Source organism: Oryx dammah, unplaced genomic scaffold, assembly GCF_014754425.2.
Source record: "Oryx dammah isolate SB20612 unplaced genomic scaffold, SCBI_Odam_1.1 HiC_scaffold_14, whole genome shotgun sequence".
NCBI lineage: Eukaryota > Metazoa > Chordata > Mammalia > Artiodactyla > Bovidae > Oryx > Oryx dammah.
This window is the reverse complement of record NW_024070198.1, coordinates 15,214,867-15,241,465: the sequence shown is the minus strand read 5'-3', so window position 1 is coordinate 15,241,465 and position 26,599 is coordinate 15,214,867. Positions and strand designations below refer to the sequence as shown.

The 26,599-nt window shown below is 35.6% G+C and overlaps 1 protein-coding gene across 4 annotated transcripts in view; it reads right to left on the bottom strand.

Moving 5' to 3' along the window:
* Positions 1-26,599, bottom strand: part of TBC1D12 (TBC1 domain family member 12) — a 95,766-nt gene that overhangs the window by 16,314 nt on the left and 52,853 nt on the right. For all 4 annotated transcript variants that reach the window (XM_040254557.1, XM_040254556.1, XM_040254560.1 and 1 more), the window contains 4 exons: positions 10,027-10,142; positions 5,382-5,464; positions 3,255-3,372; positions 1,941-2,047 (listed from right to left, as the gene is read on the bottom strand). In XM_040254557.1, coding sequence (XP_040110491.1) covers positions 1,941-2,047; positions 3,255-3,372; positions 5,382-5,464; positions 10,027-10,142 — 424 coding nt within the window. The remainder of the gene's footprint in view (positions 1-1,940; positions 2,048-3,254; positions 3,373-5,381; positions 5,465-10,026; positions 10,143-26,599) is intronic.

The following is a 26,599-nucleotide window of genomic DNA, read 5'->3' as shown; positions in this document are numbered from 1 at the left end:
GAATATTCATTGGAAGGACTGATGCTGAAGTTAAAGCTCCAATACTTTGGCCACTTTTCGAAGAGCCAACTCATTGGAAAAGACCCTGATGCTGGGAAAGATTGAAGGCAAAAGAAGGGAGTGGCAGAGGATGAGATGGTTAGATAGTATACTGACTCAATGGACATGAATTTGAGCAACTGCAGGATAGTGGAGGACAGAGGAGCCTGGTGTGCTACAGTCCATGAGGTCGCAAAGAATCAGACATGACTTCGAGACTAAACAACAACTATACATAATACTGACTGCTGTAATGAATATCCTTGTAGAAAAACTTTTGTAATTGTTTATTTACTTCAAGTGTTAGAACTAGAATAAATGGGTTAGAGGTTACATTTTTTGAAGCTTTTGGTAAATATTTCTAAATTATTTTCAGTCATACTCTCTGTGGGTAATATTCATTCATTTTACTCACTTTTAAGGAGTAAAAAAAACAGCACCTTGATATTGTTTTGACACAAATGTCTCTGATTTAGCAATCACTAGGAAAATAGTTAAATAAATTATAGTACAGCCAAAATATGGAATACAGTGCAGCTATAGTAAGTATAAATACACCTGTATGCACTGACATGGAGGGATGTTCAGATGGTTTGTGGAAAAAAAATAAAAGGAAGAAAACAAGAAAGCTTTAAAAGTATCATAAGTAGATGTACTCCTTTTTATGTGCATAGAAAGAAGATCTGGAAGAACATATACCAAATTGTTAACTAATACATAGTAGGATTAAGAGAAGATGTTTGGGTGAAAGAGGGGGACAGACATGCAGTTTGTACTTTACTATTGAATTTTTTTCAATATGTAAATAAAAAATTTTAAGTAACAATGTATTATTTATATTATTATACTAGAATCCCTAAAAGTCTTTTTGTGGTGCCTCTGTCTGGCATTATCATTATCATTCAAACCATTTTTAATATTTTCAATTATTTTACTCTGTGATACTATCCTTATTTTATCTAATTTTTTAAATTCATTTTATTCCTATTTACATTTTACTCCTATGCTTCAAGGTTTTAAGAAACTTATAAAAATAAAAACAATGAGAATCCTCTGTTTTAAGTTTTTAAATAAAAACATTCAAAATGACTGGTTTGGGTAGAGAGACAGGAAAAGAAATTTTTATCCTTCCCATAATATTTATGTTTTTTTGAATAAAGAGGAAACTTGTCCACAACTAGACTATTTTATTTTTCCTGGACATGAGAGTTGGACTGTAAAGAGAGCTGAGCGCTGAAGAATTGATGCTTTTGAACTGTGGTGCTGGAGAAGACTTTTGAGAGTCCCTTGGACTGCAAGGAGATCAAACCAGTCCATTCTAAAGGAGATCGCTCCTGGGTGTTCTTTGGAAGGAATGATGGTGAAGCTCCAGTACTTTGGCCACCTCTTGCGAAGAGTTGACTCATTGGAAAAGACTCTGATGCTGGGAGGGATTGGGGGCAGGAGAAGGGGACGACAGAGGATGAGATGGCTGGATAGCATCCCTGACTTGATGGACATGAGTCTGAGTGAACTCCAGGAGTTGGTGATGGACAGGGAGGCCTGGCGTGCTGCAGTTCATGGGGTCGCAAAGAGTCAAGACACGACTGAGCAACTGAACTGAACTGAACTGATGCTTATTCATCTACTGCTACCTAGACCCAGAAGTTTTTGAAGTTATTATCCACAGTTTAAGATATCTGAATGCCAAGATTATTACTGATGGTTGTAAACTAAAGGAAAACACATAAATTTTATATACATAATATGAAATACAGTAACATTAAATTTTATCAAGTTTTAGAGGGTGTGGGGAATGAAGTATGCTCTTAAAATGTAGTACCTTTTTAAATGACCAATCTATTAATCTGTTTTGTAACTCTGAAGATGGGAGTGGGAGTAACTCAATATAGAATACAAACCAGGAGTGATATTTAGTTCATTTCCTACAGCTAGACTCCAAACTTTCCCACGAACACTAGGGGGCAATCCTTGCCACCACAATTCTCGAACTCTTCTCGTACTACGCCTAGAATTGAAGGGGAGAAAAAAGGAGAAAGTTAGTTTTTATACCAAAAATACGATGGTTTACCTAGTCTATGGCCAAATGGCTGAATGATTTTTTAGAACATAGAGACTTAAGTATGTGATGCATTCTTTCCTTGGGTTCATGCATGTAGGCAAAAAATGCCTAAAAAATATACAGCAATTTAAAGGGAATTGTCTTCCATAATTGCCACTTACACTAAGGGTACAATGAGAGAATAAGAAATATAGGGAAATTATGAAAAAACATAATAAAAAGAATATGAAAATGCATTGTCAATTCAGTACCAAAAACAAAATCACAAAGTATTTACTATGGGTAAAGCCTTAGTCTTTGGGAGGCAGCATAGTCTACTGAAAGAAATGTGGGCTTTAAAATCAGATAGACTTGAGTTCAAATCTGGTTAACCATTCATTAATTGTACAACCTTGGGCAAATCACTTAACCTCTCTGACTTTGAGAAACCCTATAAGATAAAAGGGAATAAAGGTTGTGAGAATCAAATGTGATTACTTGTGTAAAGAGGCTAATATAATATCTGTCGTATTATGCCAATATTCAACACATTCCCAAAGCACATCCTATACTTGGCATTGCAGAAGTCATCTCCCACCAGTCTAGAGGAAAAATAATGAATGTATAAAAATATCAAAAAATAAAAGGAAAAGTAATGCAAGAAGTGTATTAGTCTCAAAGTATAATGGGACATTACTGAAGGGAAAGATCATATATAACACATTATCTTATGAAAAGCATATTAAAATCACTTTAATATTTACCATTTAATAAATGCATATTACAATGAATGTATATGTTTAATATTTTCTTTGCCAAAAATCCTGCTATTACATCAATAGTACATCTAGCAATATAGATAGTACATTAGAATTAAGAAAATATGGTAACAGGAAATTAGAAATTTCATGCATCAACAAGTATTCAGATGCAATTCAAACGATAGATAAAATTCTGATATGCATAGAGGGTGGTCAGTAAGGGAAGCAGGCATTAGAGATTGAGAGATTTACAAAAGTAAAGAACAGAGATAAGCAGGAAAATTTTCAAACACTGGTTAACAGTATAATTTAGCCAGAACGTAAGATACATGCTAGAAGTTATATAAATATAAAATTGGAAACATGAGATCTTTGGAGACAGACTGAAATTCAGGAAAAGTCTGCTTACTTACATTACTTCCCAATTGGGTAGTATTTCATTGATCCAAATTACCATTGCACTTGCAATGCTTTCTTCCTGTTTAAACCGTTCTTTCATTATTTTTTTCCTTTTATGTGCTTCTTTAATTTCTGTTTTAAACAAGTAAAAATTATTTCAATATAAAACAGCCAGATCAAAATGCCCTTCGCTTTCTATCCAAGTCTACAAAAGAGACTTTCTCATAAAGAATATTCTGGTAAAAGGAAGGAAGAATGGAAATGAAGAAGGGAAGAAGGGGAAGAAAGGAAAAAGGAGAAAGAGGAAAGGAGAGAAAGAGGGAAAAAGAGAAAAAAATGAACTTGGTTAACATAATTTAAAAGTAACTTCTTCTATTCTACAAAAATGGATGGAACAAAGCTCAGAAAAAATAAATAGATTACTATATCACATAGTCTACTTGTACTTAATCAATCAATGAAGTAAAATTTCTCATGAATTAACTGTGTAAAAATAAACAACTGTGAGCAATTAACCAATACCATTTTTTTCATACAACAGGTTTATGAATTTCTTGACATAAAACCACATGACAGGAACTTCCCTGGTGGTCCAGTGGTTAAGACTCTGAGGTTCACTATGCACAAGGTGTGGGTTTGATCCCCAGTCGGGGAACTGAGATCTCAGATGCCATGTGGCACAGAAAACAAAAACAAAAACCCACATGATATTGAAAAATGATACTGTCATGGCACTATGGCATGATAATGTCATGGCACTACAGTGACCCTTTCTTTTACTATGATGTTTCAGTTTACTAATTACCAGGAAATTTTAAAATCCTAACACACACACATACACCTAACACCACTCTGACGATCAGGAGTCACAATTTTGGAATAAGAGATGCCCCCCAAAAAGAGAAGTACATACACAGAGAATGAATGAATTTTAGAACCAGTGGGACTTCAGAGATTAGCTGGCTAAACTATTTTCTAATTGTTTCACATATGACTCACAAACCATCTTAAGAGGGCAAGTAAATAGCTCCACATTCTTTTATTTATATTCAGATTTTAAGTGCTGACTGAAGGGCATGAAAAGCCCAGATGCAGTCAACTGACCCCTCCTCCACGCTTCCTCCCTAATACACACAAACATTTCACAGATGAGGAAATTAAGATTTACTTAGAGTATCACATCCAGGAAGCATAAAACAAGATTAAAGCTTTGACCTTCTGACTTCACAATTCAATATTAGTTTTATCATATATTGTTAGGTTCATCTAATTTATCAATAATCATCTTAAATATTAATCAAATAGTAATGTCAATGTTAAGAGTCAATTAAAATTTGTTGGGTATGCTAGAAATATTTCAAATTGTATAGTAAAATAAACTTAACCAACATTTACATAATTAGGCCTTCTAAAAAGATTGTGCCACAAAGCAGAAGTGTATATTATTATAATATTTGATTCACTTAAGTCAAAGGAAAAAAATATCAGTTGTTAATAAAGCTTATGCCAAAAAATATAGATAACTGTGTAATATTTTCTAAAAATGTACCCTGAACTAACAATACTTAAGTATTGCTAAGTCATCCTGATATTTAATTTTGGTTGGAAGAGAGACTGAATAAATCTGTGAATTTATACACATAAGAATATACACTTCTGTGCCTGTCAAAATGACATAACTGGGAATTGAGAGAAACTTCATAAGTCATGAAATCAATTTTTACTTCCAAATCATATTCCCACAACCTATAGAAAGTTACTGCAAAATGTCAAAATTCTTAAAGTATAAAATATCAAAAGCCTAGTGAAAAAACAAATGAATCTCATGAATGGATTCATGAATAACATCTTCATTTATAAATTAAAGTACTAGTAGTCCTAGGTTTATGATGCAGTTACAAGGTCTCTCATAGATAGTCTGCGGCCTTTCTCCTCATACTAGTTTTGTAAAAGTATTTAAAAAACTAAGATTCTTATATGACATATTATTTCTCTTTAAGAACAAATTTAGTCAGCATCATCTTAAAGACAGACTTGGTCAGTTTCACCATTTGCCATCCTGTTGAAATGAATTTAGTAGGAAATGAGTTTCCTACTAACATCAATAAATAAAATATATCACCTGGAGTTAAATTTTATACCTCGTTTTTTAGCCTCAGCCACCATCTCATCATATTCTTGTCGGTGACGTAAAGCCTCTTCCACAGATTTGGCAGGAAGATTTCTGAGGAAAAACAAAAATTTAAGTCAATTTTTTAAAGACTAACTTAAGTTTACTGACCTCCTTTCTTTTTATAGCCAGATACAAAAGAATTTCTAACTTAATTTTCATATTTCATACAATAAGAAAGTATAAGGTTGAAAAGAACTCTGCATTTTCAAAATCCAGGTTGCTAGTATTTGTTATATATATCAAATATCATATATATTTGTTTATATGTCATATAAACATGTTTGATTTTAGCCAATAATTCTAACTTATTTGTTAAACTCACTGTATAGTTTATTTTTTAGTCAACTTTTTTGAGGTGTAATTTCACACAACAAAATGGACATACATATTTTAAGAGTACTGTTTGATGAGTTTTGACAAAGGTATATATCTGTGCAAAAAACGCATCAACCAAGATACAGAATGTTCCCATCAATCCACAGTTAGTTTTTGACCCCTTTACACTTAATACTTACCAAACTCCTACCTTAAGCAATCACATATCTGATTCTATCACTATAGATTAATTAGTCTCTAATAAGGAATTTTGTATAGATTCATTTGTGCCTGGCTTCTTTTGCTCAGCATATTTTTGATATTCATCCACTCTGTCCTGTGTATTAGTAATGATTTCTTTTAATTGGTAAGTAATGTTCCATTTACCCATGTGGATGGACATTTTGACTGTTTGCAGTTAGGGGCTACTATGAATAAAAGCCACTATAAATATTCAAGTGTGGCTATCTGCCTTCATTTCTCTTGGTAAATAAGTAGAAGTACTTATATGCTTTCTACTTTATTAGAGATTTAACGTAACATTCTAAATAAAATTCTGATAATCAGTTACTCACTTGCATATATTATATGTTCATTTATAAAATCAATGGCTTCACAGTGGCATGATTTAGATATATGACTATGCAAAATGAAATACATTTGAAAATTACCACAAATCCAAATATGTCATAATAATGTCCAGTTTTTAGAACCAGTTTTTAAATGATTTTCAACAGGCTAGGTGTGAAAGGTATGTGACAAACTTTCAATTTATATATTCTACTTCTTGCCATCTCAGGTTAAGATTCCTTAGGTATGTTGTAGCAGGAAGGAGTAAAGGTTAAGATTTCTGCTTCAGGCCATAATGGAATAAGAGGGATCAGGTTTATCTTCTTGCCTTAATTAATTGGAAAAACAAATAAAATACATTGAACTACAGTTTAAGATGCTGGACCATAGGCAGCACAAGACCATACTCCTTATGAAGAAGGAAACAAGGTAACCCTGCAGATGCCTAACCTTACTCCCTGGATTTCCAGGTCTCAGTGCTGGGAGGAAGTGCCAAAACAGGGCCCACCAGTCTTGCTGAGTGAGAAAACAAGAGTTTGAGATAGAATTTGAGTAACTGTGTATCAGAGAGAAGGCAGCTGCAGAGGCTTTGGCTGAACAATGAACTATGTATGTGTGTGATTAAACTGTAGTGGCCAGAGAAAGAAACACCAGCAAGAAATAGGTAGAACATTCTCAAAATCACACTGGACTGGGCCATCAAAGTAGAGAGATCTCTTAATAGGGTATTCAATAGAATCCTTAGGGCACTGCCTCACTAGTAAGGATAAATTATAAATTAGCCCTACAGTGATGGCTGTTCTGGAAGGACTCTAATGATGATTAGATCAAAAGGATCAAAGTAATTCCATACCACCAAAACATATTTATTTAAAGGAATACAAAGCAGTCCAATACCCAACCATGTAAAAACACAGTATCTCGTATCCAATAAAAATTATCAGGGATGTAAAGAATCAGGAAAATAAAAGCCATAAAGAGAAGAAAAATCAACCAGCAGAAATAGTGCAAAAATGTCAGATAACAAGATTAGAACTCAAGGACTATAAACCTGTTATAAATATACTCAAGAAGAAGAAAGGAACATCATAAGAGAAACCCAAGATCCAAATCCAATGTCTACAGATGAAAATTTCTAGAATGATAAATTCAAAAGATAGGCCTGACAGCAAATTATATACTACAGAAGAAGAAGTAAGTGAACTTTAAGATATAACAATAAAAAGCTGTACAGAGAGAAGAAACCCCACCCCCTCAAAAAAAAAAGCAAACATAAATGAGCTATAGAACATGGAAAAATATCAAGTAACATGTGTAATGTACATCTCAGAAGAAAGGAGGGAGGACAGAACAAAAAGCTGTTGAAGAAATAAAGACTAAAATTTTACCAAAATCAACAGAAAACTATAGATGTAGAGATACATTAAACTCAATGAACCCCAAACAGATAGAACATGAAGAAAACCACACCAAAGCATACCATAATCCAATTCATGAAAATCACACAGAACAGTCTTTTAAAAGCATTCAGAAGTAAAAGAATTCACTGAAGGCTGAAAAAGTCAACATACTTGGAAGAAAGGAAAAAGCCTGATCCTTAAAGGATGAGGCAGGGGAGAAGTAGAAGTGGGTAATAATGGGAAGCCATGGCCTAGAAGAAAAGTTTACCTATAAAAGAGTAAGGTGTTAAGAAATATTTATCCCAAACACTGTTTAGAACAAAACTTTTTGCATTGTATTTTTATGAACTTCTCCTGGAAGGAAGTTACCATTCTTGGTTAAAAGCTTAATCTATTTTGGATGAATTTTTAAAAGTTTAAGAAAGATCTGGGAATTTGGCTATTACCTACCCAGATGGTGGCTCAGAGGTTAAACCGTCTGCTTGGAATATAGGAGACCTGGGTTCAATCCCTGGGTCGGGAAGATCCCCTGGAGAAGGAAATGGCAACCTACTCCGGTACTCTTGGCTGGAGAATCCCATGGAGGGAGGAGCCTGGTAGGCTACAGTCCATGGGGTCACAAAGAGTTGGACACGACTGAGCAACTTCACTTTCACTTTACCCAGATGTCAGTCAGTCAAGAGTCTAAAGATCTTTAGTCAGTATTCTTTACCTAGCCAGGTATTCTTTCCTTGCTTATCTAAGCACTCTCTGAATTGGCCTTGTTCATTCACCTGGCAGCAAGACTGAAATTTTAATAAAACTTTGACATGTTCTCATAACTAAAAACTTTTTTTTTAATACTAATGAACAATGAATATAGACATATTTACCAAATCCTAAAAAAAAAAAAAAAGAGTACTGGGATCACAATTCTTTAGTATGAAGAAATGTAACAAGAATAAAAATAATAATATACTTATGTTCAGCTTTTCTTCTCTCATAATATCTAAAAACATATTCAACCTCTACCTGTTTGGCTCCAGATCCTTTTATTACACTCATCAGGATAATGGGTGGAAAAAGCTGCAGACTAGGAATGTGACTTTAAATAAAATTAGGAGTTTTTATACTGGAAGGAAAGAGAAATCTAGAAGAAGAAGAAAAAGTTTAGGTCCAGAGAGCCCAAGAAGGAAAAAAAGGAGTTAAGGACCAGGTAGTCTTGGTTTAGGGAAGGTGTCCTTTGTCTGATAACAAATCAGAGACTTTATTTTGAAGAACAGCAGCTTTGTGGAAGGCTAAGATGGGAAGGGCAAAAATGGAAATGGAAGAGTTCAAGATTTTTTCCTGGGTATTAAGGAGATATATATATATATTTGTTGTTTTTTTTTTTCTTTTTTTTGGTTGCACCATAGAGCATGTGGGATCTTAGCTTCTCGACCAAGGATCAAACCCACACCCTCTGCAGTGGAAGGGCAGTCTTAACTACTAGACCACTAAAGAAGTCTCAAAAATATACTCTTAATAACAGTAAACCAATTGGTTAATAGTAATTGCACAGCAAAAAGACAAATATATCTTAAGTGCATATTAAATGTAAAGAAATGAAAACTCTTCTATCATGTGAAGGTAAGACAGAGGAGGGTGGGAGGGGGTGGGCAAAATAAGTGATGGGGATTAAGAAGCACAAATCTTTGGAGAAGGAAATGGCAACCCACTCCAGTATTCTTGCCTGAAAAAGTCCATGGACAGAGAAGCCTGGAGGGCTGTAGTCCATGGGGTTACATGACTCAGCACACATGCATAAGAGTGGAGGGAGATGGGTTGGTAGCAATAAACTGGTAGACCTTTAAAAAAAAAAAAAAAACAGAAGTACAAATCTCTAATTAAATAATAAATAATTCACAGGGATATAAGATATAAGAAACATGTCAATAATACTACAATAACTTTGTATCAGGATGGATGGATGATTATTGTTATCCAGATCATTTCATAATGTATATAAAAGCATCAAATCATTATGCAATACACCTGAAATATAACACTGTACATCAACTATATTTCAATTAAAAAAAGATAAGGCAGAGGAAGGCTGACACAGTAACAGATATATTCTGTTATATATATTTTATGTTTCATACACTGGCTCATAGAGACTTAAAGAAAATATGCATAAATCTTGGAGATCAACAATTCTTCCTTATTTATGTTAGGATTCATCCCTGGGATTAAAAAGAACTTTCTAAAACCAATTTCTTTAATTTCTTGATATCTTTTAAGTGAAATACTAATAAGAAAAATTAAATTTAGGTTTAAAATACAGTGTGCCTGATGAGAAATACTTACGATGGTCGATCCTCAAGAATCAGGGCAGTGGTAGAAAGTGGCTCAAATTCAAAATTCTTTCGTCTTGAAGACTGAGGTGGTGGTTTACAGGCTCTCCCTGTCCGTGCTTCATATTCCTAGAGTAGATAAAAATATACTTATGCAGAGACTTTTCCAATTAAATCTGTATCATTTAAGATATTATGCTATAATAAGGAATACATACAATTTATACATTAATTTGGTAAAAATATCAGATAGGCAAAAAAGTCACTTTTTTGCCCTGAAGCAATTTAAACTATTAATTTATGTAATATATAAAGTATGAAAGTATGTTAAAAGAGGGGAAGGTACAAATGTACTAGATTAATTAGGCAAGGTTTAGGAAGATGTTCTTGTTTGCATTCTATGATACCAGTTTTCAATTTCGAAGTCTATGATATCACGTTCATTATTCAAAGTCCCTCTTTGAATAATCTACATCAGAGAAGCCTACTTTCTAAACTTTCAGCCAGATCAATGATAAAAATATTGACACAAGAAACAGATAATACTGTTTTAATGCTCTGAAGATCTCAACTGTGACACTGAACCTCATCATACTGGTTTTGGATTTCAACCTACTCTGAATCTAACTACTATAAATCTACCTACTTATTTTAAACTGAAATAATTCACCAACATATCTTATCCAAAAAAAGGCCAAAGACTCAAATATTTCACTAAAATTTAAAAAATTGTTACTATGGTATTTTCTCATTCAACTGAATTGATAAATATCTTAAATGAAGTTGGTTTAACATGATATGTTTTTGTTGGACATATTTAAATTTCTACATTTGAGCATCCTTCCATAAATGTTCACAAACTTCTGCTGAAATTTCTAGAAGGTTGCAGATCAATACCAAGATTGTGACTTATAATTTCCAGAATCCACATCATTCCCTTTCTAAAACAAAAAGAAATCAAGCTAGTATTTGATCATCTCCAGATAACAAATATATTTTTCACATTATTCTCAATGATTACTCATGAGTACATCTTCAAGTTCACTGGCAGATAAAGACATTAACTCAAATGAAGAAAATTAAATGCACTTAAAGTGATCAAGCGTTTCTCTTATTAACTAGCTGTTTTCCTACCATGGCATATAATTCTTTTAAATTACTATTTTTTCTAACTCAAAGACTGATTCTCACTACTGAATCTGATGGTTGCAAAATACAAACGATAGTTCCATCCCTCTTAAAAATCTGATAATCTTGTTGAAGCTTCATCTTATTTGCTATTACTTTAAAAAACAATTTATGATGTCAATCATTTTCTATAAGCTTCAAGCTTTACTTTTGGTTTCTGCCACTGTTTACAATGGTTTGTACTATTCTTTTTAACATTTTTTTTAATGTGCACCATTTTATTGAATTCATTACAATATTGTTTCTGTTTTACGTTTGGGTTTTTTGGCCACCAGGCATGTGGTATCTTAACTCCCAGACCAGGGATTGAACCTGCACCCCCTGCCTTGTAAGGTAAAGTCTTAGCCACTGGACTGCCAGCGAAGTCCCTATACTATTCTTTTATAATTGTCTTTAGTTCTACATCTCCTCTTCCTTCTGCTAAATCTAAGCTTTTAGTCTGGCAGTTCCTTTGCATGACTGCATTGGATTTTTAGAGACTTATTTCTCAAATTATTTAGAACTTTGTATGTTCATTTTTACTAACTCCCATCTCAAAGAACTGTACAGCCTTTCAGTGTCAAAAACAGTAGAGTCACTCATTTTTTTTGTTTTCAAAACTTTCTAATATCTAGTATATACATGTTATTATGATCAAAATTTCTTCAGTACAAACTCAAGTGTAATCCCTTTTTCTGCTAATATTTTTCTTATTAGAAAACATAGATGCTAAATACATATGAGGTTTGTTATCACTTACATGGCACTTTGTTTTCCTACAATGTGACCTGGACTCACTGCCAGACAGAATGCAATGAATACTACCCAATAAAGCATGTTCCATGCAAACAAATGTCAGTACACAGAGAGCAAAATAAAACTCCTAAGTCAACACATTAAAAACAACAACTAGCATTTACTGACACTGACAACATACCACACAGTGTTTTAAACACTTAACACATTTAATTCTTGAAACAATCTTGTGAGACGCCTAACTCATAGTAGAGGAAACTGAGGCACAAGTTGATATTAGCAGACAGTCAATTAGCTATCTATAATAATTTAAAATGATGAAATAGATGATATCATTCAGTTAGAGGCTAATAGGGAACTTTAAAATGGGAGGCTCAAGCTAGCAATACCTCAATTACCAATCCATCCACACATTATTTTAAAAGACCATCAGGTAGTATGCATTTCCTGATGCAATGTGAAGTACATATCATCATCCTTGAAGTATTCTTGCCAAAAGAAAAATCAAACAAATATGATTAAGTCCCTAGAACTGTACTCTCCAATATGGTAGTCAAAAGACATGATAACCAGATAAGAAAAACATCAAGGAATTTGAACAATTAGGTTTCCCTCTGGAGGGCTGGACTAGAAGGGCACGTCTTACTTTACTCAGTGTTGTCTGACTTTTCTTACAAGAAACAAAGTAGCTTATTTATAAGAGAAAAGTGAAAGTGAAGTAGCTCAGTCGTGTCCGACTTTTGTAGCTCAGTCGTGTCCGACTTTTTGCGATCCCATGGACTGTAGCCTACCAGGCTTCTCAGTCCATGGGATTTTCCAGGCAAGAGTACTGGAGTGGGTTGCCATTTCCTTCTCCAAGGGATCTTCCCAACCCAGGGATCAAACCCGGGTCTCCCACATTATAGGCAGACACTTTACCCTCTGAGCCACCAGGGAAGCCCATTTATAAGAGAAGCCATTTTATATAAAGTTATTGTGGATCACTGACAAAGATTTTACTTAAGAGCTGGGATCAGAACCAAGGCAAAATGATAGGCATTAATAAAATAGAAAGACTTGGAAAGAACAGGTGAGGGGGAATAAGCAAAAGTGTGGTTTAGGGAAATAATCTCAATGAATATGAAAAAGGATGGGAAATAAAGTATAGACTAAATTATAGGGCCTTTCACTGGCAAAAATACTTGGAATTCATGCTGAGCAAAATGGAGAGCCACTAAAGAATGAACAAAAAGTGAAATCTTTCATTAAAAATTAACTAAGTACATGTTTAACATAAAAGGCAACACAAAAGCAAGTTCACCAATATCATTTATGTATTCACCTTACAAATAAGCTTTATACAGAATTGTCACTCAAATATTTTTCACATGAGAAGAAGAAGGAATTCATATTCAAGTATTTCCTATCACAGATGTTTAGCATAAAAATGCTTTAAATTTCTAGAGGGTGATTTTTTTTAAAAGCTTAAAACATGGTATCAATCCATCCTCATCTGAAAATAGGATAGATTTACACATCTTTAATGACTCAAATATTTGCCAAATAAAGATGTTCGTCTAACATGATTAAAAGTACAAATTGTATCAGAAATAGTAAAATATCAAATATCAGTACTTTCAAAGTTAATCACAAAGTGATATCAAATACATTTAGGCAAATGTATCAGACCACAGGACTAATATTCCATATGTTTAGGTCTCTGTAACAACAACTCTCTATAACTTTGGTTTCTGTTTGACCAAGAGACTCATAGCACCAGTCAGAGACTTCCCTTCTCCACCACTCTCTTAGCTATGCCTTCCTCCACGTGTGGGCTTCATCTTCAGGATGGCTTGTTGATCAGAGAAACAACTGTAGCAATGCCAATTGTCACATCCTCAGAGCACAACTTTCAAAGATCCTCTTAACTGTTCTTCTAATAATAACTTTCACAAAAGAAAAACAAAGTACCCTTCCTGGAAGGTCCCAGTAAACACTTCATTCAACATGCAATCACAATGACCTGAGAAATAAGCTTTATCAATGAGTTAAAGTTAATCAGGGCCTATCTCTGTAGCTGAGGAATATCACATAATTCTTAAATCACTCAATTCGAGGACAAGAGAGAGAGATAATAGTGTTCAAGTTATTGATATGTAGTTGATATCCACAAGACATCATTTAAAAATACAACTGAATAGTACCTCATGGGGAGATTCCTGAAGCCATTTTCACTTTAAATCCATGTGTGTCATGTCATGAAAATCCCCTGTATATTCCTTCCATAGAAGTTTAATAATGAACAAAAAATTGATAATTTTATAAGTCATAAAGAAATCTTACAATATTAAAAAAAGACTGGAAATAACATAGTTCAAGGATATCAGTATATAATGCTAGCTATAGCACACTCACTGAAAATACCGCATCAATCTGCCTTGTTTCTTAACAACAAAGGTTAATTTTTTTTTTTCTGCCACACTATGCAATTCGCAGGATCTTAGTTCCCCAGGGACCAAGGATTGAACCAGTGACCCGAGCAGTGAAAACAGAGTCCTAACCACCAGACTGCCAGAGAATTCCCAAGGTCAGTTTTAACTGACTTATTCTGAGTTGTTGGAGCTACCTACCAAATGTTAAGATAAGAAGCATCTAGTTTTTCTCTTAACTTAGGGAATACATTTCTATGAAGTATTGCAAGGAACCTTGTTTATTTTGTCAATTTAACTTATTTTTCATCTTTCACTCAACTATTATTCTATGAAAGCTACTTAACTGGATAACTAGAATAGAAGATGAAAACAATGCTAGAGGCAGGCTGGCAATATCTGTAGGATAATTTATTCTATCTATTGGTGGCTCAGATGGTAAAGCATCTGTCTGCAGTGTGGGAGACCTGGGTTTGATCCCTGGGTTGGGAATCCCCTGGAGAAGGAAAGGGCAGCTGACTCCAGTACCCTTGCCTGGAAAATCCATGGACAGAGGAACCTGGTAGGTTACAGTCTATGGGGTCACAAAGAGTCGACAATGACTGAGCAACTTCACTCACTTCTATTGTAAGAAAATTTGAGGCAAATAGGCAATTAATTCTAAGTCTGGTCAAAAGATGGTAAGCAACTGATATCATCTCCATAAGCACAGAGTAGAAAAAATTATTTATTATTCCAAGGCAAAGAAATACTAGATTCACATAAATGAAAAAGATGTTTTTCCTCAAAATAATCTCTTAGAAAAGAGAAAGCATATTTGCTTAACATCTCTCATATTATGGGTGCTTTCTCTATTAGTTTGAATGGCAAGGCACTATTTGGAGGAGGTGCGTCATCCTGAAATTATCTCAGTCAATACTGAATCTAGTTTGGAAGGTGATTTATTTTATTTATTTTTTGCTGTGGCATGTGGACCTTCTCTGACCAGGCATCAAATGCATGCCTACTACAGGAGAAGTGTGGGGTCTTAACGACCACAGGAAAATCTTAGAAGGTGATTTTTTGTTCAATTTTTTTGTTGTGGCTTTGTTTAATTGCAATAGTAAAGGAAGAAAATGGACATGAAGTAATGAAGGATTCCCAATTCCTGGAGGTATAACCATTCAATTGCAAACACTCATGAAGAGTCTTTAAAACATTACTGTAAAGAGACTAGGTCATAGAGATCATAATTTTATACTTATAGAACAAATAAAAGAAAAAATATAATGTATCTGGAAGTTTGTGGCTTGAGACAAAATTTCTAGTAACAAGATAGTACACTTAAAAGGCACTGTACCTGCTACAAACTTGGAAAAAAGTGAAGATGCTCTGTTCTGGGGCTAAAGACCACAAAAATGCTCAATGATGCTAAATATACTGACATCGAAGATGTATGCAAACAGATCTGAATAAAGAGGTACTATTTCTTAATATACTATCATATATGCAAATTGAATATGTAATTAGAAACAAGTAAGTATTTTATTTTCATCTATCATACATTTCTAAAAGTTATATACACATGTTGGACAAAAAAAAAATTCCTCAGAAAGATATGTAGATTCCCACTTGATGGGCAACGAAGGGGTAATTCATACTGTCTCTCTGTAAACAACCTCTGTGTTCCCAAAGGGGAAACAAACAAGGTAAGCCTATTGATCATCCTATTATTATGCATGCGGACAGTTCTGATACAACCCAGCAATCCCACTGCTGGGCATACACACCGAGGAAACCAGAATTGAAAGAGACACATGTACCCCAATGTTCATCACAGCACTGTTTATAATAGCCAGGACATGGAAGCAACCTAGATGTCCATCAACAGACGAATTGATAAGAAAGCTGTAGTACATATACTCAATGGAATATTACTCAGCTATTAAAAAGAATGCATTTGAATCAGTTCTAATGAGGTGGATGAAACTGGAGCCTATTATACAGAGTTAAGTCAGAAGGAAAAACACCAATACAGTATATTAACACATATATATGGAATTTAGAAAGATGGTAACGATGACCCTATATGCAAGACAGCAAAAGAGACACAGATGTAAAGAACAGACTTTTGGACTCTGTGGGAGAAGGCAAGGGTGGGATGATTTGGGAGAACAGCATTGAAATATGTATATTATCATATGTGAAACAGATCATATGTGAAACAGTCCAGGTTCGATGCATGAGACAGGGTGCTCAAGGGATGGTGCACTGGGATGACCCTGAGGAATGGGATGGGGAGCGAGGTGGGAGGGGGGTTCAGGATGTGGAATACATGTATACCCATGGCTGATTCATGTCAATGTATGGCAAAAACCACTACAATACTGTAATTAGCCTCCAATTAAAATAATTTAAAAATAAAATGTTAATATCTATAAAAAAAATTATGCATGGGGGCAGTTCTGGACATGCAGTGCACAAGGGAGAACTGGAAGAATGTCCCAACTGTTAGCTGGAACGGTCAGGGGTGGTAGGGGGCAGAATTTGTGGGCCAGAGCATCAGAAGAGGAGGCATTCTGATGAGGAAGAGCTCTAGGAATCTGCAGAGAAGTCCTCTGGAGGTATTATTTAGCTGAATACCAAATGAATGTGTGGAGGGCAAACCATTATAAGACTAAGCAGGAAAAAAAAAAAAAAAAAACTTCTGGGGAAAGAACAATTACTATGGAGTGGTAAGTAAAACAGTTCCCACAGCTCACCCATGGCTGAGAAGTAATCACATTCCTACCAACCAGATAGAAAAGTCATCACTGAATACACAGAATATTCAGAAGAGACCTGACTATTCAGACTCATCTGAAACTATGCAAGTCAGAAGACAATGGAAAAATCTTTAAATTGCTGAAAGAAAAAAAATAATTAAAAAACAGGGAACAAACTTGTTGATTTAGGATTCTACACATACACACACACATTTGAAAAATAAAAGCACAATAAGAATGTTTTCAGACAAACAAAACCTGAAAGAATCTGTTGTCAGTAGACCTGCTCTGTATTTTAAAGGAGATCTTTCAGGCAGAGAGAAGGAATATATCACAAGAAAACACAAAGAAATAAAAGCACCCAAAATAGTAAATATGGAAAGACATTTCAGAAAAGATACAACTAAGAGACAAAAATATAAAAGTATATATTTTTTAAAAGGATATCTGACTAAATGCAAAAATAATATCAGTGTGTTGAGGGGGTTTATAGCACAAAATCAGAAGAGACAGAATGGCAGTATACTGTTGTAAAATTATTACATTGTACTCCAAGTGGTATGTTATTTGGAGATAGATTGTGATACAGATATATATCATAACAGTGTCCCAGAGATAGTTTCATGAGGTCTGCAAAGTCAAAACTATAGTCCTAATAATGCTAATAGTTTGTCTTTGTCAGTATGTTGACAATTTTGCTAAAGCAAAACAAGGAATAAAACTGTTAATCCCCTAGCACAATCAAAGCAATAACATGAAAAATGAAAGTGAAAGTCACTCAGTCGTGTCTGACTCTTTGCAAACCCAAAGACTACACAGTCCATGAAATTCAACAGGCCAGAATACTGGAGTAGACAACCTTTCCCTTCTCCAGAGTATCTTCCCAATCCAGGGATCAAACCCAGGTCTCCCACATTGCAGACAGATTCTTTACCAGCTGAGCCACCAGGGAAGCCCAAGAATACTGGAGTGGGTAGCCAATCCCTTCCCCAGTGGATCTTCCCAACCCAGGAATCAAACCTGGGTCTCCTGCATTGAAGGCAGATTCTTTACTATCTAGCCAGAAAACATAACCCCAGTCCAGTCATGAGGAAATCATCAGACAAACCCAAATTGAGGATGTGATATAATAAATATTTATTTGTCTCTGCCACATTTCCTGCAACGCAGCTCTTGAAACCTTTGAAATCTCTGACATGATGTCTCTTTTTGTATGCTAATGAGATCACTGGTAGTTGAAGGTTCTTAGATATTCTCAGAATGGAGGCTTGTCACCAGGGGTACCAAGTATATACTTTCAGGATCGGAACTTTCAGCTCTACGCCTTGACCTCTGGAGAGGGAAGAAGTGCTGGAGGCTGAATTAACCACTGGTAAGGAATAGCAAGAAGAGATAAGAAAGCCTTCAGCGATCAAAGAAATAGAGGAAAAGAACAGAATGGGAAAGACTAGAGATCTCTTTAAGAAAATTACAGATACCAAGGGAACATTTCATGCAAAGATGGGCTCAATAAAGGACAGAAATGGTCTGGACCTAACAGAAGCAGAAGATATTAAGAAGAGGTGGCAAGAATACACAGAAGAACTGTACAAAAAAGATCTTCATGACCCAGATAATCATGATGATGTGATCACTAATCTAGAGCCAGACATCTTGGAATGTGAAGTCAAGTGGGCCTTAGAAAGCATCACTACGAACAAAGCTAGTGGAGGTGATGGAATTCCAGTGGAGCTATTTCAAATCCTGAAAGATGATGCTGTGAAAGTGCTGCACTCGATATGCCAGCAAATTTGGAAAACTCAGCAGGGGCCACAGGACTGGAAAAGGTCAGTTTTCATTCCAATTCTAAAGAAAAGCAATGCCAAAGAATGCTCAAACTACTGCACAATTGCACTCATCTCACATGCTAGTAAAGTCATGCTCAAAATTCTCCAAGCCAGGCTTCAGCATTACGTGAACCATGAACTCCCTGATGTTCAAGCTGGTTTTAGAAAAGGCAGAGGAACCAGAGATCAAATTGCCAACATCTGCTGGATCATGGAAAAAGCAAGAGAGTTCCAGAAAAACATTTATTTCTGCTTTCTTGACTATGCCAAAGCCTTTTACTGTGTGGATCACAATCAACTGTGGAAAATTCTGAAAGAGATGGGAATACCAGACCACCTAACCTGCCTCTGGAGAAATCTGTATGCAGGTCAGGAAGCAACAGTTAGAACTGCACATGGAACAACAGACTGGTGTCAAATAGGAAAAGGAGTACGTCAAGGCTATATATTGTCACCCTGCTTATTTAACTTATATGCAGAGTACATCATCAGAAACGCTGGACTGGAAGAAACACAAGCTGGAATCAAGATTGCCGGGAGAAATATCAATAACCTCAGATATGCAGATGACACCACCCTTATGGCAGAAAGTGAAGAGGAACTAAAAAGCCTCTTGATGAAAGTGAAAGAGGAGAGTGAAGAAGTTGGCTTAAAGCTCAACATTCAGGAAACGAAAATCAAGGCATCTGGTCCTATCACTTCATGGGAAATAGATGAGGAAACAGTAGAAACAGTGTCAGACTTCATTTTGGGGGGCTCCAAAGTCACTGCAGATGGTGACTGCAGCCATGACATTAAAAGACGCTTACTCCTTGGAAGAAAAGTTATGACCAACCTAGATAGTATATTCAAAAGCAGAGACATTACTTTGCCGACTAAGGTCCAGCTAGTCAAGGCTATGGTTTCTCCTGTGGTCATGTATGGATGTGAGAGTTGGCCTGTGAAGAAGGCTGAGCACCGAAGAATTGATGCTTTTGAACTGTGTTGTTGGAGAAGACTCTTGAGAGTCCCTTGGACTGCAAGGAGATCCAACCAGTCCATTCTGAAGGAGATCAGCCCTGGGATTTCTTTGGAAGAAATGATGCTAAAGCTGAAGCTCCAGTACTTTGGCCACCTCATGCGAAGAGTTGACTCATTGGAAAAGACTCTGATGCTGGGAGGGATAGGGGGCAGGAGGAGAAGGGGACGACCGAGGATGAGATGGCTGGATGGCATCACGGACTCGATGGATTTGAGTCTGAGTGAACTCCAGGAGACGGTGATGGACAGGGAGGCCTGGCATGCTGCGATTCATGGGGTCGCAAAGAGTCGGACCCGACTGAGTCACTGAACTGAACTGAAGCAATGATTTAATCAATTGTGCCTATTTATTATAGTAAGGCCTTCATAAATAATTCTACTTGAAGTAGTTCAGAGTACTTTTGGGTTGGTGAGCACTCTAAGGTGCTAAAAGGGTAATGAACCCACAGTGTGCTTGGAAGCTCTATGTTCCTTCCCTCATACCTTGCCCTATGTATCTCTTCCATCTGGCTGTTTATGTAATAAACTGGTAATCTAATAAATCAACAGTTTCCTGAGTTCTGTGAGTGGTTCCAGCAAAATTATCAATCCCAAGAAGGGTGTCACAGGCATCTCCAATTTATGGCTGTTGATCAGAAGCACAAGAAGCCTGGGATTTCCCTGGCTTCCAACACAGGGGGTGCAGGTCTGATCCCTGGTCAGGGAACTACGATCCCACATGCTGCACAGCATGAAAAACTAAAACAAACGTATATCTAATAAGTTAACAGTGGAGATAAAATGGAGTACTAAATACTGATTTAATCCAAAAGAGGGCAGGAAATGAGATAATAATTAACAAAGTACTAGAAGCCTCACTTGTATTAAGCATCTGAAATCAGAGGCAGGCTTGTAAGACTGAGATCTTAACCTGGGGGATCTGAGAGTAACTCCAGATAAACAGTGTAAGAATTGAATCGAATTGTAGGACACCCAACAAAGTGACTTAGCAGTAGCAGCAACTGGGGTTGAAGAATTGGTCAATGTGAAAAGAAAACCCTACACAGCCTACACTCGGTGTCAGAAGTATTGAGGGCAGGAAAAAAGGGCAGGAAAAAATTAGTAGTTTTTCTTTTAAGGACCATTTTGGAAAATATCTGATCAATATTCCTCCTTTGATTCCTTGTGCGTATCAAAAAGAATGCATGCATGCATACTAAGTCGCTTCAGTCATGTCCAACTCTGTGCGACCCCATAGATGGCAGCCCACCAGGTTCCTCCGTCCCTGGGATTCTCCAGGCAAGAATACTGGAGTGGGTTGCCATTTCCTTCTCCAATGCATGCAAGCATGCTAAGTAGCTTCAGTCATGTCCAACTCTTTGCTACCCCATGGACAGCAGCCCACCAGGCTCCTGTGTCCACAGAATTCTCCAGGCAAGAGTACTGAAACAGGTTGCCATTTCCTTCTCCATCAAAAAGAATACACACAGCTATATGAAAATGCTCTTTCCTTTACTATCTAGATATAGTATAAGGCCATATTTTCTTCACATACTTAAACTAAAACAATAGACAAGCAGAAACTGAATGCAGGAGTAGAAATGATAATCCAATCTTTTTATAATATTAAGCCAGACATTAAGAGATGTGCATAAATGTAAAACAATGCTAGTCTTCCCATCAGTTGGTTTTTTAAAACTTTTTAAAATATATATTTTTTGTGTTAACATGTAATGACTTTATTATTGCTATTTTTAAGTGAATTAATAAATATTTCAACCTGTCAGTGTTAATTCTGGGTATAGCAGTAACTCATAGACAATTCCCATTGAACAAAAACTCTTTGGAAAAAACAAAAAACTCTTTGAGATCCTTAATAGCCAGAATCCAAAGCAGTTGTAAATATAAAACATTTGAAAACTGCTGGCCAAGAGCAACAACTGAAAAACTAAAACAAACGTATATCTAATAAGTTAACAGTGGAGATAAAATGGAGTACTAAAAATACTGATTTAATCCAAAAGAGGGCAGGAAATGAGATAAAAATTAACAAAGACCAGATGGGACAATCTGAAAAGAAGTCACAAGATGGTAAATTTAAATTCAGTCATACCAATAAATGACAGTAAATGACACTCCATTTAAAAAGAAGAGGGTATTCAGACTGCCTACAAAGACCCAAATATATGCTATATACAAAAGAAAAAAAGAAAAAACCCACTTTAAATATGAAGATGGAAAAAAGCAAATGAACAGAACAATTAACATGTAAACACTAATTGAAAGCAAGCTGTAGTGGATAAATTAGACAAAAACTTCATAATAAGAACCATTACCATGGCAAAAAAGACATTATATTAATGGTAAAGAGGTCAATTCACCAAAGAGACATAAAAACAAAGCTTCAAAACACAAACAGAAGAAAAAAGAGGAAAAGGAGAAATAGTCAAGTAGATTATGGTGGATATTTCATTATTCCTCTCACTAATCCACAGAACAAAAAATCAGGAAAATTATACAACACTTAAACAATACTATCATCTATGACCCAACTGACATTTATAAAACATCTGACCTAACATCAGCAGAATACATACATTCTTTTCTAGTGCACAAGGAATATTCTCTAAAACATGCTATATCTGGGACATAAAACAACTTTCAAATATTGAAAAAGACTAAAATTGCATAATGTATATTGCATGAGCATAATGGAATAAAATTGAAGTTATTTACAAAAACCTATCTGGGAAAATTCTAAAATATCTGAAAGTTAAAACAACACTCTTCTAAATAATCATGAACAAAACATTTTCAACTGAGTGAAAATGAAAATTCTGATAGTTGTTAAACACAGTTAAAGCACAGTTAGGGGGAAATGTACAGCTTAATACATATATTAAAAAGATAAAAGGTCTAAAATCAATGATCCACTTTAAAAAACTAGAAAAATCCAAAGCAAGAGAAAAGCAATAATCAAGAGTAAAAATAAATGAGATAGAAATAGAGAGAGAGGTAAAAATCAATGAAACAAAAGGGGTATATTTTTAAAAGGTCAATAAAACTGATAAACTTCTGGTAATATTGATCAATAAAAAAAAGACATAAATTACTAATTTCAGGAATGTGTGAGAGATCATCTCTATGTTTATGACATAACAGGTAGATATTAAAAGGATAAGAGAATATTATTAACAATTTTATTCCAATAAATCCTAAAACAGAGATGAAACATAAAAATCTCTTGAAAGATACAAGTTAACCAAAACTGACTCAAGAAAAAACAGGAAACAACATACATCATATCAATTAAAATTTAAATTTATAATTAAAAAGCTATTCAATAATACAGTAAGTCCCCTACACATGAACAACTTCTATTCTGAGTGTGTTCATAAGTCCAACTTATATATCCAACAAAGTTAGCCTAGGTACCCAAGTAACACAAACGGCTATATCTTACTGTACTATAATAGGTTTATAATACTTTTCACACAAATAATACATAAAAAACAAACAAATACAAAAAAACACAACATTTTTAACCTTACAGTACAGTACCTTGAAAAGCACAGTATTACAATACAGTAGTTGGCATACAGGGGCTGGCACTGAGTGAACAGGCAAGAAGACTGAGGACAAACTGCAGTTTCACTCGTGCCTGATGCAGACAGAACACACTTTCACATTTTTGAAAGTGTGCAACTGGTACTTACTGTAACAACAACAAAAATCCCAGTATACTTCATTTATGTCAGTAATTCTCAATTGGGGTTGACTCTGGCCTTAGGGTATGTCTGACAACATTAAGAGACATTTTTGGTTGCCACAACTGTGAGGGAATGCTACTGGCATCTCCTGGGCAGAAGCCAAAGATGCTGCTAATTCTTTTCTGCACAGGAAGGGTCCCCAAGAACAAAAATGACAAGGCCTAAAAATAGTGTTAAAGTTGAGAAACCTTGCCTTAGATAATCTCACTGCCAAGTTCCACCAAACATTTAAGGAAGAAAAAATATTAATTCTACACAAATTCTTTTAGAATAGAGAGAGGGAAGAAACAGCTCTCCATTCATTCAATGATTCTAGCATTACCCCAATACCAAAATCAGACAAAAATAGTAAAAGAAAATTATAGACCAATATCTCAAATTAAAATAGAAGCAAAAATTCTTAACGAAATATTAGTATTTCAACTTTTTCTGTTCCAGCATGTAGAAGCTTAAAAGTTGCCTACCTATTCTAGTAAGTAAAAAGCTGAACAAATAAAAAAAATCAACAACTCTTCTTAAATTCCTCAGAGAAATGAGGTCACAGGGCAAACTGCTGCCACAGAATTAGAGAAATAGGTAGATAGATGTCGAGGATCACAATTTACCAGGGTATAAACTCCGGAAGAAACCTCTGTGGGAACCAATGCCAGGGTAGGAAAACCTGAACTGTAACTGACAAATTGCTAGAGGCTCAATGCGGACATGTCTGAAAGCTAAGACTCCGAGAGATCCCAGCCCCACACACTTCAGCAAGTTTTACCTCCAGGAACTCTATCAGGTCCTCACAGTGAACATCAGAGAAGAACACCCTTGTGCTTGCAGCAGTAGGAGGGGAAAAGGAACTATTTTGAAATACATTAGAGCAATCTGTTCTTAACAAAGCTTGCTCTCAGGAGAGCTATTTCACCAGAGCCTAACTTATTGCGGTCTTATCAGAGCCTAACCTATCTGGGGAAAGGAACATGTCCAACTCCAGCCTACCTCTCCCACCTAAGAGGGTAGAGGGACTGAGAAGCGCCTGTGCACTGGTGAAGTACACAGTCTGAAGGCACAGGACCACCAAAAGACTGAGAACTAACCACAGGAGGATGCAACACTTTCCCTCCTCCCACACCTAACCACTACATCACTCGGGTCTATTTACTAAAGTTCCTTTTACTCAGCCCACCACATCCACTCTTCAACAAAAAATTATATGACATACTAAAAAGCAAAAAACACAGTTCAAGGAGATTGAACACATCAGAACCACAGTCAATATGGTAACAATGTTGGACTTATAAACAAGGAATTTTTGAACACTATTAGTGTGCTAAGAGCTTTAATGGGAAAAGTAGACAACATGTAAGAATTGATGAATAATGGAAGCAGAGAAATGGAAATTCTAAGAAAGAATGAAAAAGAAATGCTAGAGATTAAAAAAAAAAACAAAACTAAAAGAGAAACAGAGAACGCCTCTGATGGAGTAGAGGTAAACAGCTGAGGAAAGAAACCTTGAACTAGAGGATCCCTCACTGGAAACCTCCAAAACTGAAAAAGAGAACAAAGACTGAGAAACAGAGAACGGAATATACAAGTACTGTAGGACAACTACAAAAGATGTAATATACATGTAATGGGACTACCAAAAGAAGAGAGAGAAAATGGAACAGAAGCGACATTTGAAGGAAAGATAACCAGGAATTTCTATAAATTAATGTCAACAGCAAATTACAGATCAGAAAGCTCAGAACCCAAAGTGGTATAGATGCCCAAATAACTACCCCTAGGCAAATCACATTTACCTTGCAGAAAGTGTGTTAGTGTGACAATCGCTCAGTTGCGTCTGATTCTGTGTGAGCCCAGGGACTCCTCTGTCCATTGAATTTCCCAGGCAAGAATACTGGAGTAGGTGGCCAATTGCGGAAAATCAAAGATTTTAAAAAATCTTGAAAGAAGCCAGAGGTGAAAAAACCTCTCTACACAAAAGCAAAGATAACAATTTACAGAGAAGTTCTGTACCCTCTGAAATTAGCCTTCAAAAAAAAAGAAGAAAAAGACTTTTCAAGCAAACAAAAGTTGAGAGAATTTGTTGCCAATAGATATCTGCCTTGCAAGAAATGTTGAGAGAAGCTCTTCAGAGAGAGGGAAAGGGACACCTCAGAAATTTTTATCTACATAAAAGAAACAGTATCAGAAAGAAATACATGAAAGTAAAATAAAAATTCTATTTTTACTAGCCTTAACTGGTCCAACAGATAACAGCTTGTTCAAAATAATAATGATATATTCAGTTACATATGGTTGTGTGTATGTGAGCATGCTCATGTGTAAATGAAATGAATGACAGCAAACATACAAAGGATGGAAGGAAGCAGTTAGGAATATTTTGATGTTATGAAGTACGAGTCCCTTGGACTTGCAAGGAGATCCAACCAGTCCACTCTAAAGGAGATCAGTCCTGGGTGTTCTTTGGAAGGAATGATGCTAAAGCTGAAACTCCAGTACTTTGGCTACCTCATGCCAAGAGCTGACTCACTGGAAAAGACTCTGATGCTGGGAGGGATTGTGAGCAGGAGAAGAAGGGGACGACAGAGGATGAGATTGCTGGATAGCATCACCGACTCAATGGACGTGAGTTTGAGTGAACTCCAGGAGTTGGTGATGGACAGGGAGGCCCGGCGTGCTGCGATTCATGGGGTTGCAAATAGTCGGACACGACTGAGCGACTGAACTGAACTGAAAGAAATATTATGAACGATTATATGCCCAAAAATTTGATAACTTAGATGAAATGGATAAATTCCTTAAAGACATAATCTGTTAAAACTCACAGGAGAAAGAGATGATCTGAACAGACCTGCTATCTATTTTAAAAATTCAATCAACAATTATACCCTCAAAAAAGCTGTGAAAAATGAAAAGAAAAGTAAGGGA